Source organism: Drosophila yakuba, chromosome X (genome assembly GCF_016746365.2).
Source record: "Drosophila yakuba strain Tai18E2 chromosome X, Prin_Dyak_Tai18E2_2.1, whole genome shotgun sequence".
NCBI classification, from domain to species: Eukaryota; Metazoa; Arthropoda; class Insecta; order Diptera; family Drosophilidae; genus Drosophila; species Drosophila yakuba.
Window position 1 is genome coordinate 13,165,302 of NC_052526.2, and position 16,492 is coordinate 13,181,793.

General features: G+C 39.1%; 2 protein-coding genes across 3 annotated transcripts; one reads left to right on the forward strand and one right to left on the reverse strand.

Moving 5' to 3' along the window:
- Window positions 1-12,513: 12,513 nt before the first annotated feature.
- On the forward strand, window positions 12,514-14,754 carry LOC6525277 (diencephalon/mesencephalon homeobox protein 1-A). 2 transcript variants are annotated; one of them, XM_002101077.3, is made up of 2 exons: window positions 12,514-13,145; window positions 13,735-14,754. In XM_002101077.3, exons 1-2 carry the CDS (start codon window positions 12,939-12,941, stop codon window positions 14,320-14,322), a joined length of 795 nt encoding a protein of 264 aa, XP_002101113.1. In that variant the 5' UTR covers window positions 12,514-12,938; the 3' UTR covers window positions 14,323-14,754. The 2 variants fall into 2 exon arrangements, with proteins under 2 accessions (XP_002101113.1, XP_015046205.1); XM_015190719.2 differs by lacking the exon at window positions 12,514-13,145 and adding an exon at window positions 13,256-13,276.
- A 75-nt stretch (window positions 14,755-14,829) lies between these two features.
- LOC6525278 (N-glycosylase/DNA lyase) lies at window positions 14,830-16,200 on the reverse strand. The gene is made up of 4 exons (XM_002101078.3): window positions 15,930-16,200; window positions 15,552-15,869; window positions 15,000-15,486; window positions 14,830-14,938 (listed from the first exon to the last, which is right to left on the reverse strand). The coding sequence occupies exons 1-4, from the start codon at window positions 16,067-16,069 to the stop codon at window positions 14,840-14,842; spliced, it is 1,044 nt and encodes a 347-aa protein (XP_002101114.2). The 5' UTR covers window positions 16,070-16,200; the 3' UTR covers window positions 14,830-14,839.
- Between the last annotated feature and the right edge of the window lie 292 nt (window positions 16,201-16,492).

Here is a 16,492-nt window from a genome sequence, read left to right on the forward strand (position 1 = left end):
TAGTGAATCATAGATACATTACGTTCCTTAAATGAGTTCAGAAATAACGATAGTCTTGCAATATTGCAATATCCCTCCAAAGATACGCAACTATAATTGTACTTTTTATTTGTAATCATTTGTTTATGCGGGATGTGTTTTGCATTGGTTTCATCTTGTATTATCTTCCAGTTGCGCGTACAGTCAAGGCCGTGACTGTAAGGCAAGAGGAAACATTTATTTCCAACGAAATATGTGCATTCTTTTAGTTTAATTTTTATTAAAAACTCTGCTTTAAACATTTAATTGCCTTAAGAAGTTAATTGCAGCAGTAGCAAATCGATTTATTCCAACTTAACTGATATTATAATAATGTGAGTGAGTAGGTAGCAATTATTTAGTTGCAGTTAAGAATTAACAATTTTGCTATAGCAACTGCCTCGCCCAGTTTTTTTTTAAGAAATACATTTACAACGACATTCTGACATTCTGTTTATTTCCCCAATTTATTAGTGACTGTAAAACATAATTTTAGCCGCGAAACGCGCTGTTGTTCCACCCTCATTATGATTTCGATAAAAGCATTGGAGTTGAAAACAAATGAAAAAGGAGAAATAAAAAACATTATTTGTGTGTGCGACTGGGCATTGTTGATTATTATTTTATTGTATTCGGCATTCGCACATCTAGTTCTTATATGCCCATGCATCTCTCCCCTTCTCTCTCTCTCTCTCTAGCTCTATCTCTATCTCTGTTTTTTTTTTTTATTAATAATATGTATTATTATGTGGTCGCTGGCTTGGATTCCAATTCCAATTCCATTTCCATTTTAATTCCATGGGCGCCTTTTGTGCGCCGCCTTCGAAATGAATTTTGAATTATGCGATAGCGCCGCCTTCGCTCTTTATTCTTCTGCCCATTGTTGTTGCCGGTGAGCATGTGTGCGTTTCTCTGCTTCTGTGTTTAGAATGTAAAATTATAATAATTAAAAAGAGTACGTGCGAGTGCTGTTGCTGTAATCGGGCGATTGAGATGATGGATGTGGCTGTGGCTGTGGCTGAAGCGATAGTTGCTAGTAGGTAGTTCCCCTCTCACCGTTCACCACGATCTCAAAACTCACCACGATTTACTAAGATATTAAAAGTCTTCAAATAATCCGGGAAGCCTTATAGTTTTGCATCTCCATTTTCAAAATTCGAATATTTAATTACAAACACCTATTTCAAAAATCACAAAGTTTCGAAAACCAAGTGGTGGGTTTTGAAGATAAATTGATAAATAGGCTTTTTGACTAGTTTCTATTTAGTTCATTGGCTATCTGTTGCGCTTATTTATATGACAAAGTATTCGTATTTCGATTGCATTTATTAAATAGGCCATACACCTCATACTTTACATACACTCCTCACGCGCTCATCCCCAGGAATTCACACATGTGGGCGGACCAAATGAGTTTTGCCCAACTCGGACATCAGGTCCTGAATGGAAATCAGCAGGAGCGGGAGGAGGAGGCGGTGGAGCAGGGTGCGGATCTGTCGGGGGAATGGATGCGGACATGGTTATGGATATGGGAGGATGTGGGCGGTAGAGTCATGATGAGGAGCAGCTGCAGCTGGTCCTGTCGCTCCAGGACAATGCAGATGCACAGATGCGGATGCACTGGGATAAATTAGTGAAGGTTTCTTAAGATTTTGTCCAAGTAATTACACTATTATAAATTACAGACCTTTATTATTAGTAGCGCATATTTGTGGGTTTTTATGCTGAAATATGATTTGGAAAATAAGTATTTAACACTATGGTTTTATTTTGAGTGTATGCAAATGCTGGGAGGTTGGGGTCCATCGCCACTGATTATGATGTTGATTACATTGCGGCCGCCCTTGCTCCCCTCCCCTACCCTTCCCCCACCTGGCACTACACGCCCACTAGTCACGCCCCTTTTACACAGAGAGAAAATGTTGTTTGCTCATTAAATGATCGTATTTAACGTTGCATTTAACTTAGGCCCAGCAGTTCAAGAAAAGCAAACAAAAACCTGAATGTTTTATACCATTCTTTTACCATTTTGGATTTTTAAGCATTGAAGATAACAGGATTGTGCATTTTGTTTTCACTGCAGGACTTTGGGAAGGATGCAAGTCCCGAGTCCGTCAGCCGCTGAGTTCTTCATTCCGGTTGCGTCAGTCAGCGTTGACTGCCCCGCCCCCCTCGAAAGCCACGCCCCCGGATGCTGCTGCTTAGAACAATGCAAGATTAAAAAACTGTAACAAATTACAAGCAAAACGGCAAATAAATTACACAAAAAACCGAGAGCTGGAAATGAAAAAAAAAATTGTAATAGAAATAAAAATAAAACGGAAGGAAAAAAAGTAAATCAGCAGAGGAAATGCAAAACAAAAAGCAAGCGCAAAAAGTTGCAGCTACCAAAAGGGGGCGGGATAAGGGAAAAGGGGCGTGGCTGAGGTCAGCGCCCCTGGGGGTTGTCATATGATTCCCAAATGGGGGTGGGCCGCAAAATTGGGGGCGGGCGTGTGTGTAAATGGAAAGTTATAGGAAAAGTTAATTTGGGTTTTGTGTTTTGCGGGCAGATCGCAAAAATGGCTTTATCCTTTCACCGATTAATTTTATCTATAACCTAATTTATTTATTTTATTTTTATAATTTGTAAACATCTTTGGAGTGGTACCCATGTAGGCAAAGAAATCGCATATTTGGGGATAAATAAAGCATTAAGCCAGCTAAATAGAATTAAAATTTTAAATAAATTATATTTCTGAAAGATGAAATGCCATTCACTTACTACTTTTTACTTAGGCGCTCTTGAATGAGTGGAAAACGGGTATCTAATAGTCGAGGCTTTCGAATGCAGAGTATGTGTTATATATTATAGAATGACACGACTATCTCGAGTTCTTTATGGCGAGTTAAACGTGCCAGAATGCAGTTGCCACAAAAACAGAAAAATGATACGTTTTTATATAGGAAAGTCATTCGTTATGCCAACTTAAAAATATAGTGTTATATATTATATATTTTATCCTAAACCTTCAATAAAAGGGTTATAAATATAGTTTTATATCTTATATCTTTTATCATAAATCTTCAATAAAAGGGTTCCAAACTTAAGTTAATAGTTTATATGATTTAGCTGACTAAACGCTTGGCCTTCAAAGGGGGTTGTGGAGGAGGTGGGAGGAAGGCGGAGGCTGGTGAGGTGGGGAAAGTGGGCGGAGGGGGGTGTCGAAGTGATCGGAAGTGGATAAGGTTTGTTGTTCGCCCGCTGTGGTTGTTGCTGCATAGTTGCTTTTGTTGTTGTTGCTCTGCGTCCGGGGACCGTCAAACAATGCAAATTGCATGAATGAATGCCATTTTGCATTTCATTTCAATGCCCACCAACCCACCAAAGCAACCAACCCACCGCCCCCTGACCCCTTTGACCCCCGTGCACCCCCTTTTTCCTCTTCTTTTTTCCCTCTGACGGCCCTGGTGAACCTGACTGCATTCTATTTTTCTTTTGATTAAATCAAATGCATAAAATGTTTTCAATTCAATCAGAAAAAAACACGAAGCCAACTACAAGAGCACAAGAACAACGGAAAATAACTTTTCCGAACGCAATACTGTGCATACCCTTTCTAAATTATATTTAACTTTTCAAGAAATTATATATATAATCTTCTTGAATTTTTTTATATTTAATTAAATCCGAAATAAATTTTACAAACTCCGATGATTTGTGTAAAAATCGTTATTCATTTGAAAAGAGCCGCGCTGTTTTTGTTTATATTTCAAACTGAAAATGAAAGTTGTCTATATGTCGTCAGCCATTTGTGACACACTTTAAAATATTGGCAATTAAAAAGCAACAGGAAATCGTTAAAACTGATTTGAGTTAACCTCTGTCATTGTTTTAATTTGAATTGTTTTAGCGCGGATTTGATTTGGAAATCGAGTCAAGGCTGCTTTAGTTAGCGTTATAAAAAGGAAAGTGGCTTGGTTTTTAATTTGTATTTGTACATTTACAAAATTATTTTATATAACTTGACTATCAGCTAATTCGGCATGCGATTAAATCAAACATATCTGCAATTAAAGGGCAAAAATTGAAGAAGAAAATAGAGAGTGTGAGTGCGGGAATAAGAAGAGAATCGAATGCACAGTCGACCATTCTTTTCTTTCAATTTTTTTTTAATTTGTGCAAAGTTTTGTGCCCTTTTTCCACACACATGTGGTCTTTTTTTGTCTGCCAGCGAATGTGTGTGAATCTAGCTTTTTAATTAATTGCACTAACCTCCCCCTTTTTTCCCCCCTTCCCTCCACTCAATGTTTTGTTTTTGATTCTTTTTTCCGCTCTGTGTTTTTTTTTTTTTTTTTAGTCGTTTTTGATTTGATAAGCCAACAATTGTTGTTCAAGTTCAAGGCCCTGCGAATGCTCTTTGATTCATGAATTAACTTTTAGCTTGCTGGCTTTTTGTTCGCTGATGTGCTGATTTATTTGTGTCGATTGGCTTTTGATTTGTTTTTGATGGCAATTCCTATATAGATACATGCATAGTATATACATAAGTTTGATACATTGATCAAACGTAGTCCACGTAATTATACATAGAATTTAACAGAATTTTGTATACATTTATTTAGCTTTCAGTGTCACAAAACTTAAGTGAGAAATAATAACGATATTATTAGGCAGTTTGTAATTGCGATGGGTATTCATATTTTGTTATATATTTTTTACATTTTCAATCAAAAAAAAAAACAAAGAGAAGCAGCTCAGTTTCAAGGCATTTCTGATGTGAATCGAATTTCGGTGTCCTTTTTTGTTTAGCAATTTCAGGATGCTGCCGAGCTCTGCTTCTTCTGCTCCTCTTCCCCTTCTTCTTCTCCTTCGCCCAAGCAACCCCACTGTCGCCGTCCCTGTCGCACGCTTGCCGTCTTTGTCTCTGTCTCTCATTGGAAGGCGCCAACATAATCAGTATAACAAATGAGATCCTTGTCGACAGTTGTTTGCTGCTTTTGTGTCAGTGGCGTCGTCGTCGTAGTCATCATCATCATCTCAATGCTGCTGCTGCAGGGGGGTGAGCGGGGAGTTGGGGGTGTTGTGGGTGGTTGTGGCAGAGTGCGAGGGAGAGGGGGAGGGGGTGTACTGCTGTCAACGTCTCTCTACTTTCTGCCCGACGTTCTACATTGTTATTGTTATTATTTTTGCTGCCTTTATGCAATGTTTTGATTAATTTTTGCCGCAGCCATCTTGGCCTCCCCCCTCTTACCACCACCCCCTCCCCCTCTTCAGCGCCCAACGCCCCTGAACCCGCACCTCTAACCCAAACCCCCCCCCCCCCCCCACTCCCCGCGTGCATTTGCTTGACTGCATTTTCCTAGCTGCCTCTGACTTGCTTGCACTGAAAAAAAACCCTCACAAGCTTTAGATGATCTTTTCATGTATTGTTAGTGGTCCGAAAATCTTATAAGCAGCTGATGATAGTATTTCATTATTTATAACTAAATTATTTATAATTATTTATTCATTATTTATGTTATGTTAAATCTGTAATTTGGCGCACACATTTTTCCACTGTGTCCATGGAAATGGAAAAGCGAGGCAGCTGAAGGGAGGGGGAGGGGGGTAACGGAACTGACTGGTGCTGATGATGGGCGGTCGGAAGCGGTGGAGTGGGCGTGGCTGTTTTGTTTAGTAGTTTTATGGTCCCAACTCGCGGTAAACAATGAAAAATTCTGTCGCTGTTCATTGTCTCGAGTCGAAAAACTTGGGATAAAAGGAGAGGAAAATTTCTGGAAGATGGTGAGCAGGCAAAAGAATGCCGCGCTTCAAATGGAAAACTGGAAAAGCGGGGATTTCCTCTTTGTAGATTTAATAAATCAAGATGTCGGTGGCGGCGAGGATAAACACAACATGATCTTCATTTAATAATCATGGAAATAATAAATGCATATTAATTAAATTGCAGCAAGGCCAAGTATACATACGTTACATATGTTGGCCATTTTATTTTGGCCAATAAATTTTGGCATATCGCAACGCAATCAAAATCAAAATTGCAAGCAAAATGCATTTGCATTATTGCACTTTTCCAACGCACCTGCAATGCAAATGCAATCAATATAATTGATGCAACATCCGATTCTGTGGCTGCTTTTCCCCTTATCTTCCGCTTTTCCCATTTCCATTGAGACGAGCCACAAAAAATAAAAGGACTTAAATGTGCATCCATTTATAAATGCATTCACATAAACTCCCATAATACTTTATAATTTACAAAATTGATTTTGGTCAAATGAATGCGAATGATTTCTCGGCTTTTGATGGGAAAATCACTGATTGCAAGTCGGCAAATAACGCGTGCAGTTTTCTTTTGCATTCGGCAATGCATTAAATGCATTTTAAGAATGCCTCTGAATTTAGCAGTATTTTAAGCAAAGCATTCTACATTTATTGAATATTCTGCAAATTTTAATAATATATGTGTATACATCAAAGATCTATGCAGAAATGAAATAAAATAGGAAAAATTGTACCAAACTTCATTTAAGAAAGTCTGTCGAAAAGTGCTAGTTAGTTTTTGTAATTAGCTGCACAACAAAGTTATTTTCTTAGCATTGAGTTAATTTCAGTAAAGCTCAGATAAAAAACTCATCAAAAATATTGGCTTCTAATTATGTGCAACTAAAAACAATAAACAATAATAAATACGAGCATACGAGCACCTCTTTTAATTCCTGAAACAACTTATCCTGATGCAATTTCCATTGTCATCTGTCTCTCACTTGCCACTCGCATTTTCCCCAGCCGTTTTCCCTGCTCCGGAAAAGCCTGCACATTTTCCAGTTGCAGCGGCATGTGGAAAATTAGCGCTCAATGTTAACATTTGCCCACATTGTTGCGTTGTGTTAATGCATTTTAATTATTCTCAGCCTCAAGTCCTCTGACATTATCTGAAATCCAGGAATCCGACAGGATAACTTCGCTTTTGTGTGCCGAACGTCATGGGACAACCAAAACCCATCATATATAAACATAAATAAATATAAAAAGTTTAGTAGTTGATCCTATTTTACATGTATATAGGTAAGTTTTACCAACTTTAGCAGCAGCTTTCGAAGAGCAGTCAAATTCGCTATTATTATTTAGTAGCTCATCTTGATTTCGTCTTAACCGGATTGAAATTTCCGTATCTTACGGATTTTTGCACTGCTGCTACTGCTGTTTTTTTAATTACTTTTTTTTCCAACTCATTTTCTTTTGTGAAATGCAACCAGGCTCTGACTGATGCCGAGTCCTTGCTGGTTGAGTTGAGTTGAGTCGAGTTCCCGGATACGGCGGTTTGTCGTCCTCCCCGTCATCGTGGCTGTTGCTGTTGTTTTTGCTTGGCTGCATTTCCAGCATAAATTCAGTTTCATCATCCCGTTCCCCCGTAAAGTACACGGCAAGAAAACAAGTTAAATATATGGGAAACGAGTTTTGAATAAACTACTTAAGCAAGCAACCATAACAATAATTGGTAGTTCAAGTTTTACCCAAAGAAACGTGCATTTAGTTATATGTATTTTAAATATTTTGAATAAATTGCCGGAATAGGTTTCATATTTATAGACAACTACCACTTTTTCGCTCGGTGCATCTTTCATCTCGTTTCGGCTCGTCTCCGCTGACAGACAGCTGTCATGGGCGCCTACTGAGCCCCCCTTTTGGCCTCCTCATTTAGCCCAACCCCCTGGCAAAATGACATTGTGACCAGAGAACTGCAAGAGTGGCATTTTTTGCCACCCTAATCACACTCAACAAATTTGAGTGTCGGGTGCCACTCGTACCGATCATCGCGGGTACTTCCAAGCACCCGCTCAAAATTTTTTTTGCATTACAAATATTTTACAAGTATTTAACTTTATAAATGTATAATTTTTCTTTTTAAAATGATAAAAAAAAAACAAGCAGCCACAGAAGCCGCAGCCAAGAGTCAGAAAGTTAAGCGTCCCTCTCTATTTCCCCCCCGGTACTCACCCCTTTCCTCAAGCTCTCCTCTCTTCCACGTCAGAGCTGACAAATGGTTGTAGCTCCTGCAAAATAGCTAGCTCAGGCACTTTCTCCAGTAGGTCGAAATCACATTATTGGTATCCTCTGCTGCCACTTAAAATCACTGCACCACTCACTCACATTTAGTATTTTTTTTTTGAAAATATCGAAAAAGTGGTTTGATTATGTAGAACTTTTGAGAAGCGCAGAGGAGGGCACTTATATTTCGGTATTATTTAGTATTTTTAGTATTAAGTATTTAGTATTTTTAGTATTAAGTATTTAGTATTTGTAGTGTTAAGTATTTAGTATTTAGTATTATTCAACATTTCCTTTTAATGTAACGTAGAATAGACACCCAAGTGCTGAGAGACACTCGGTGTTTAGCGGGTGCACTTAGAGTGCCGGTGGCTTGCTGCAGTTCTCTGATTGTGACTATGCAATTAGTATTATGAGAAATATTTTCTCATGTTTTTTTTTTTTTTTGCATATATATATTTTTCGCCCGCTTTTGCAGCTGAGGTGCCCGGACCACGCCCCCCAGCCCCTTTCGCCGCCCCCGTCGGAAAAAAAACATCACGGTGTGCTTTTGTGTGGCGCTGATTATAATTTTTGTGTTTTCCTTTTTTTTCACCCTTTCTCTGTCTCTCTGGCGTGCAAAAAATGTAATTAACTTAATGATTTTCATAAGCGAGTGCCAGGTGGGCAAAGGGGGCGGGGTTGGGGGCATGGGTGGTGGGGGTGGTGCACTCATTATTGGGGCAATTAAAATGATTACAAAATGCAACAGAGAGGCATGAAAAATATTAAATAAATAGCAGCGCAAGGGGGAGGAAGTGAGATTACAGGACCTAGTTTTATGCGTACCTAAGTACATTTGAGGGTATAAAACGAAATTCCATCTTAATATTTTGTTTACTTTCCTGCCATTGTTATCCTTTTGGTTTCGCACCAGGACACTTTCCCCATCCTCTTCAACTTGCTTTGTCTTGTTCTGCTTTTTGTTTCGGCTTTTCCCCTCGTCATTTTTTGTTTTGCTTTTTTCGCCAGCATTGACAAATCATAATTAAAAATTCCAATTAACTAGCGTCTTTGGCGGCGAAGAAACCAACCGAACAACGGAATAAAACCACCCAAAATCCTGTCGAAAACCACCCACTAACATCATCATTTCTTTCACCGCAGGGAATTCTTTTTTATGCGCGCAAGCCACGCAAAATTTTATTGTTTATACTGGCTTTTGTTAAGGTATTTTTAAAGGAAGGGTGCTCAACTTTCGAATATGGCATCTGGATCCTAACTAAGTAGGAAATAAATTGACTCACAAGGAAATAATGCAAGCCATAGGTTACGTGAAATATGATTAAAAACATATTATACTTATTACAATAATCAATTACAATAATACTACAGGGAAATTATAAAAGTTAATGTCTTTAAATATAAACTAAGAAGTATGCATTTGAATAAGCGGACTTCAAAAAAGTTAAAGTTCTACTTAGAAACTGTTTAATAGTATGTGCAGCTTAATTATTAAGACATATTTTCGGGCATACAAAGTCATAGCCTACTTTAGTATAGACTTTGAAGTGAAATGGTGACACAATTTAAATAATATTAGAATAATAACAGCTTTGATGAACTTTAAAATTATTCAAAGATAATAATTTTTATTTATCATCATAACTATTATGCAACATATCGTAAGAAACACGCAAATGATATTCAAAAATAACTATTATTTACTTTTTAGCAAAAGTCTTTTAAGGCAAAACTAAGCATAAAAAGTGTTGCCTACTTATGAGCGCACACCGAGCAGACGCCATTTTGTTTCTGTTTTGGCGGCATATTAAATCAAAAAGCGGTAAATAAATGGGTGCGCAAGGAGAGTGGGGGGTGTGGGGGCGTTAGAGAGAGGGGAAGCAGCGAGACAACGAGAAGCGGAAGAAGAGGAGCGCGCTAAAATAAATAATTAACAACGGCAGCAAAAGGCGAGAGCGAGAGGCATAACAACAATGGAGAGCGCTCGCTCACTCACTCACTTACCCACACAAACACACACACACACACACGTGCAGAGTGAAAGACCAATCAGCGCGACAAAACAATGGACACACACACAGGGAAACAGAGAGTAAGAGAGCGGGAAAAGTGGGTGGGAAAACTCCTCGCTCAGGTGGAAAGCGCGTTGCCTAATGAATTCCAACAACAGCAGCAATGGGAAAACGGAAATGGGAAATGGAAACAACAACAGCCCAGCATCAAATTACAAAATTAAAAATGGCGCTGAGGGAATGCCAGGAAGAAAGTGAGAGAAATGTGGAGAAAAGGAGAGAAAGTGGGCAAAAGGATATGCAAGCACGACAGTTAAAAAGTCTGTTAACTTTCATGTTAAAATACATTAGTTGGAGTGTAATACAATGATAAGCAAAATTAAATAATTATTTACAAATAATATACGAGACTGTCAAAGTTCTGAATCCGTTTAATATTTAATCATAACTATGTATTTCAAAAGGTGGGAATAAAAACATAAATACCTTTTCTTTATTAAAATTATTCTACTAATATTTTGCGTAGTCGTAAGTTTCCCTGTTACAATTATAATTCTTCTTAATTATTGATCAGCTATACAACTAAAAAAATACATATAAAACATGTTATTGAAATTCAGTTTATTCATATTTCTAGAAACATTTTTTTTTAATTACCCAAAACTGAAGTAAAAAACCGAATTGAAAATTATAAACACAGATGAAAACAATGAATCGTTTCTGTGGTAATTTCGCGTAATTTGAATGAGCCTGTCAACGTCGAGCTGTCACTTGTTTTCAGCTCGTTATCCTCGATGTCCTGGTCAACCCTCGCACACACGCACACACACACAAGAGCACTCTCTCTCACACACACACACACACAAACACATGCAGGCAGGGATTTGAACACCAACACAAGGACATCTGGTCTCGCTTATGATTGGCCTGTGTGCAAAAGGAAGCAAATGAAATAAAAGGCGGCACACAAAAGCGACGGCAGGTGGCGAGGAGGGGGCGGCGGAGTGCCACGCCTATTCTTCATAAATAATAAATAAATATAATTTCCAGCGCAAGCGCAGCGCAAAAAAGTAAAAACGAAACAAGAACAATGCACAATGCAAGGCAAATGAGAAAATTACATCCCTTCATTTGTTTAACACACACACACAAACACACACTTGTATGGGGGAGGGGGGCTGGAGAAGAAGAGGAGACAGTCAGTGTTTCCCCTCTCCTGCCTACCACCCCCCCCCCCAACATTACCCCCCTCCCCGTCACCGTCTTCCTCATCAGCTGTGGTGGCAACCTCATTTTCTTATGCGCCCTTTGTGCTCTTTCCTCTTTCCCCCCACTCCAACTTCGTCCTTCTGCCCCTCCCCCTCTGCGTAGACATGTATGTGTGTGTGTTCTGGGTGTTGCCTTATTGTCATTGTCCTTCTGCCGAAGTCGGCGGCGCTGCCGACGCCGCTGCCGGCAGCATTAAGTGATTTGAATTTTATTATTTACAGGTACATTTTCATATACGAAACAATGCAGTCGAAGGCGGCACAGTGGGGCAAGACCGGAATAAAAACAGAAAGTTATTAAATAATTATTTATAATGGTAGTGCTTATTAATGAAAAATGACTTACAAATCATATTTTAGATTGAACTTTAGAAGAACAATAAGAAAAACTCCAAGCACAGGAAAAATAAATTTTAAAACAAATATCACTAAAACATCTTAGTTCGAAAAATGTTTAGTGTGGATCTAATGATGAGATAAGTAAATACTACTAGATTATATTATTCTATTGTTATTATTATTTTTAGCTACTTTCTATAAATAACAGTACTATCACCCTTTCGATAATACAAATTTGAAGCTTGTATTTTAAAATGTTTTTATTTGTTGGCTATTTTATACATTCAGCCCACTGTGGGCAGAACAACAACGCTTATGAGGTTTTTGTGCTTGTGCCGTAATTTAACGAAGTCAAAACGAGAAGACAATAAACAACAACATCCGGGGAGAAAGGAGAGCCGAGGGAGAAAGCTTTAGCTGCAACAAATGAGAGAGCGAGATTAACAATCGGAGGCTGCGCAACGTGACCAGCGAAAGAGGGAGATGGCAATAGCCAGAGAGAGAGAGAGAGAGGGAGAAACAACAGAGCAGGACAAAATTAAGTTAAAAAACGCAATTAAAAGCTTTAAGTAAAAACTATCAAATTAAAATGCTAAAAAAACACATTAAAAAATTACATTTAATTTTTCTTTAAGCATAGTCTATTTCAACACCTGCTAAGTAAACAATAAAGCTTTAAAACAATACAATTAGCTGAATTTCAACTGTGTGTGTGAGTCTCTTAATTATGAAGCGAGTCGCAGGCGCACCCTCACACACATACTACCACACAAACACGTACACATATATTAGCCCGAGTCCTTTGGCAGCTGCATAAAAGCCGCAGGATGCTGCCTGCATTTCCACAGTCGCTGGCCAAACGCTCAGCGAAAAGCAGCTCTACGCAATAAACTTTTTGTAGTATTGCCAACTATTTTTTTTTGAAGTGGCGCCAACTGGTGGCGATTTGAAAAATCAAATTAAAAAACCCAATTTTTGTTTCGTGTGCCGTGAGTGAAATGGAAATTAATTCTCAATAAGTTAAACAAAAAAAAAGAAAAAGCGAAGATATAAAATACAAATCTAGCAAGACAAAATTAAAAACTAAAAAGAATGCCCAGTAATCCAAGCATATAATGTCATTACAGTAGTTTTTTCGTGCAAATGTCATAAAAATCGTAAAAAAAAAACTCTAGAAAAGCATTCAAGTCGTGGAGCTGAAACATAAAACAAAAAAAACCTTTTCATCATCGAAACATTGATACCCATTGAGGAGCGCTCCTAATGGCAGGCCCGTTCATATCGCCGCTGCCCGGCGATCTGCTCACGGAGTACATGTTTGGCCGTAGGCGACAACGCCGAAATCGGACGACCTTCACGCCACAGCAGCTGCAGGAGCTGGAGGCACTGTTCCAGAAGACCCACTATCCCGACGTGTTCCTGCGCGAGGAGGTCGCCCTGAGGATCAGCCTCAGCGAGGCACGCGTCCAGGTGAATTGCCCCTACAGACCAGGCAAAGTATCCACCCAACTGAACCGAACCAAACTGAACCGTGATCCTGCCAGTTCCGCTTTGAAATCCTGTAAAGAATTTGGGGAATTCGAAAAAGTTAGGGAGCTTAGGTAGCTTTGGTGTTATTTATATTTAAAATATGTACTGCTTTTTAGGATTTAAAGGCATAGTAATACTCAGCTCACGTTTCTAACATTTCATTCAATTTCTATTTTATGGTTTAATATGATAAGTATTTATTTAAAACAGAAATGTTATTTTTACATCAATTATAGGAAAATGTAAGTTAGTTGAATTAGCTTGGTCAAAAATATTAAAATATATAAGTGAGTTTATTTAATATCCGATTAATATCAAAAATATCCAGTGTCTAATATTTTGAAAATTTATACATGTAACATTTTAAAAAAAGTTTATATATTATCTTATCTTTTGGATTATTATCTCAAAAATCTTTTAAGAAGGAAAATGTAACTTTAAAAACGTTTATAAATCCAACACTATGGAATTTTGGAGTAAAAGCAATGTAACGAAATGTAAATATTTTACATTACCTTTTGAATTGCAGGTGTGGTTCCAGAATCGCCGGGCCAAGTGGCGCAAGCAGGCACGACTGCAGCTGCTCCAGGACGCCTGGCGGATGCGCTGCCTCAGCCTGGGCACGCCCCCCGTCATGGGCGGCGGAGCGGTGCAGGGGGCGTCCGGCAACGGAGCTCCGGCTCGACCGCCCAGCCAAACGCCGGAGAATCTCTCCTCCGCCAGCAAGGATTCCGAGCTGGCGGAGGTGAGTAATGGACCCAGTGCGGGGAGCTTCACCATGATGCACCCGGCATTCCAGCAGCAACAGCAGCAGCATCAGCAACAACAGCACCAGGGACACCAGCAGGCAACGGATCAGGATAAGCTATCAAAGACCTATACAGAATTAAAGCTCTATAAGGCGCCGACGCACGGCATGGAACTGGGCGGAATGGCCGCCCTATCCGGACACTCCGACGAGGGCTCCGATGGATCCGATTCCGAGGAGATCGATCTCACCTCCGGCGCCTGTATCGATTTCTCGCAGAGCAGCAAGCTCCAGCAGCAGCAACAGCAACAACAACAACAGGGCAATCAGGGGGCGGCGGGATCAGCGGAGGCGAATGGAGTCCTGTAGACAAGGACTAATGTTAAGGTACGGACAGATACAGAGATACGGACACGGCTGCGAATGCGGACACAGATACTGAAACTCACACTTGTGCAGTGCACTGCCCCATTCGATGATTCGATCTGATATTTCCCTAAATCTCTGATATTTCAAAACTCGAAAACCCATTTCGGGGGCATATCCTAAACGTGTGTAAGTCTAGAAGTGGTTTCCTCTGTTCCTCGATTTTCACGTGAACAAACATATTTCCTTAAATCACTTTAATGGTAAATTTGTAAGTTGAATACAAACCATTTTGAATATCCTACATTCCAATTTCGGGCGCAAACTGTACACACAAATATGGCAATGTATATAACGGACATTTAATGTGCATTTTATTTAATCAATTACATCTGTATAAGAATTTTTGTTTAGAAATAAAAAGCTATAAGAAAACCAGTATTTATTATTTCCCATTATATCTACACTATATATATTTTTTATTATATTTCAAAAGAAGAAAGAACGAGCTTTTCGAATCTTATACATAAGATCGATTTTTAGGTTTTTTATTGGATTTTTTTTTACAATCAACTGTGGAAGTATTTTGAAATTGATCCAAATCGGCAGAGAAAAGAATCTGAAATAAGATAATATATTAAGAAACGCACATACACAATGGTTACTTTCAGTGTACATACAGCTTGAGCCCAACCCGCATACTTTCCATGTAGCTCTTGGAAATGATTGGAAACCTCTTCGTAAATCTTCTTGGTCACGTTCTTTTGACCGGTCAGATGTGGCAGGTAGTACTTTTGAGCAATTCTGTAGATATGAATGTCGACTGGCACGGATTCCAAGTGACCCATTGACATAAGACAGATACAATCGGCTACTTTGTATCCGATTCCGGGTAGAAGTGTCAACTCCTTGCGAGCTTTTGCGAATGGCATGCTCTTCAGCCGTATGAACCAGTTTTGGCCCCCCTTTTTCTGGATCTCTTGCAGCGTTTGTGCTATGAACTTGGCCCGATAACCGAACTTGGCTGCCCTCAGTTGGGCATTCAGATCGTCGCATGGGATGTCGTGGAATCTGTTTATCATGGGAAATGTATACTCATCCGAACCATTGAAGTGGCCAATCTTGGTGCCAAATGTGGCGCAAAACCATTGGACCATAGATGATATGCTAACAAGAAACACATTTACTGGATGAACGGAGGGATTAGCATTTGATTGAGGGATTAGTATTACCGCTTGATGTTATTATTCTGACTGCAAAGAAAGCTAAAAATGTTCTCGAACGGCTCCTGGGACAGGACCCGCACTGGCTTGCTCAAGAACTTTACAAAGTTCTCGTCCTTGTTTAACCAATCCTTTTGGTTAAGCTTTAGGTCGAAGTCCAAGCGTAGGTAATCGGATATCAAGGAAGAATAGTCCTTTGCGAGCGAAGGACTGCTGGGTCCGTATGCCTCGTAAGTTATAAGGGATTCTTCTTGCTGGAGCACCCAGTAGGTGTTGAACGCCACTCCGCAATATTTCGTTTTATTTCCATCGCATATGGACCGCCATCTAAAAGGTAAAGGTAAAGTTGCTTTAAATATGTGCGTTATTATCATGGGTAGCGGTTACCGGAAACTTTGTCCTCCAAGCAAAGTCCTTTCCAAATCGCATTCTTTCAGGGACAAATTTATGGATCCGCGATCTTGTAGAACAGTCTTCATGATTGAAAAGAGGCGCTTTTTATGGCAACTTAAATTATGAGCCAGCATACGATTTTATGAACAACTTAAACCCTTTGTTGGCATAATTAAGAATAGTTTCTCAAGAATAAAAAGAGAGTTTAAATCGAAAGCAACAAACTCGCAGGATAAAATCTTTTGTTGCTAACAGCTGTTTAGCATTTGTTTACCATTCAGGGTATTCGTATATATTTTTTATGTTTGCCGATACGCCAGTGTTGGAAAACGTGCACTTTTTGTTCACAGGTGCATCATAAAGTACCAAAAAGGCAACAATCGTATGAATTTGATGAAAAATGTACCAACTTGAATAATTGTCAAATAGATGTCAAATTTGTAGACTTGGAAGGAAAAATAGTTGTACTATTTTGTATTTTTCATTTTGTGTTGCACTAAGCAATGCCAAGTTTCCTTTAGGTACAACTAATTCTAGACACAAAACAGGTACAGTAT

Excerpts from the sequence above, each read along its gene's own strand:
- LOC6525277 (XM_002101077.3), top strand. The coding sequence starts at position 12,939 with ATGGCAGGCCCGTTCATATCGCCGCTGCCCGGCGATCTGCTCACGGAG. Across the intron at positions 13,146-13,734 it reads TCAGCGAGGCACGCGTCCAG|GTGTGGTTCCAGAATCGCCG; the intron begins GTGAATTGCCCC and ends TTTGAATTGCAG.
- LOC6525278 (XM_002101078.3), bottom strand. The coding sequence starts at position 16,069 with ATGCTGGCTCATAATTTAAGTTGCCATAAAAAGCGCCTCTTTTCAATC. Across the intron at positions 15,487-15,551 it reads CAGAATAATAACATCAAGCG|CATATCATCTATGGTCCAAT; the intron begins GTAATACTAATC and ends GTTTCTTGTTAG. Across the intron at positions 14,939-14,999 it reads ATGCGGGTTGGGCTCAAGCT|ATTCTTTTCTCTGCCGATTT; the intron begins GTATGTACACTG and ends ATCTTATTTCAG.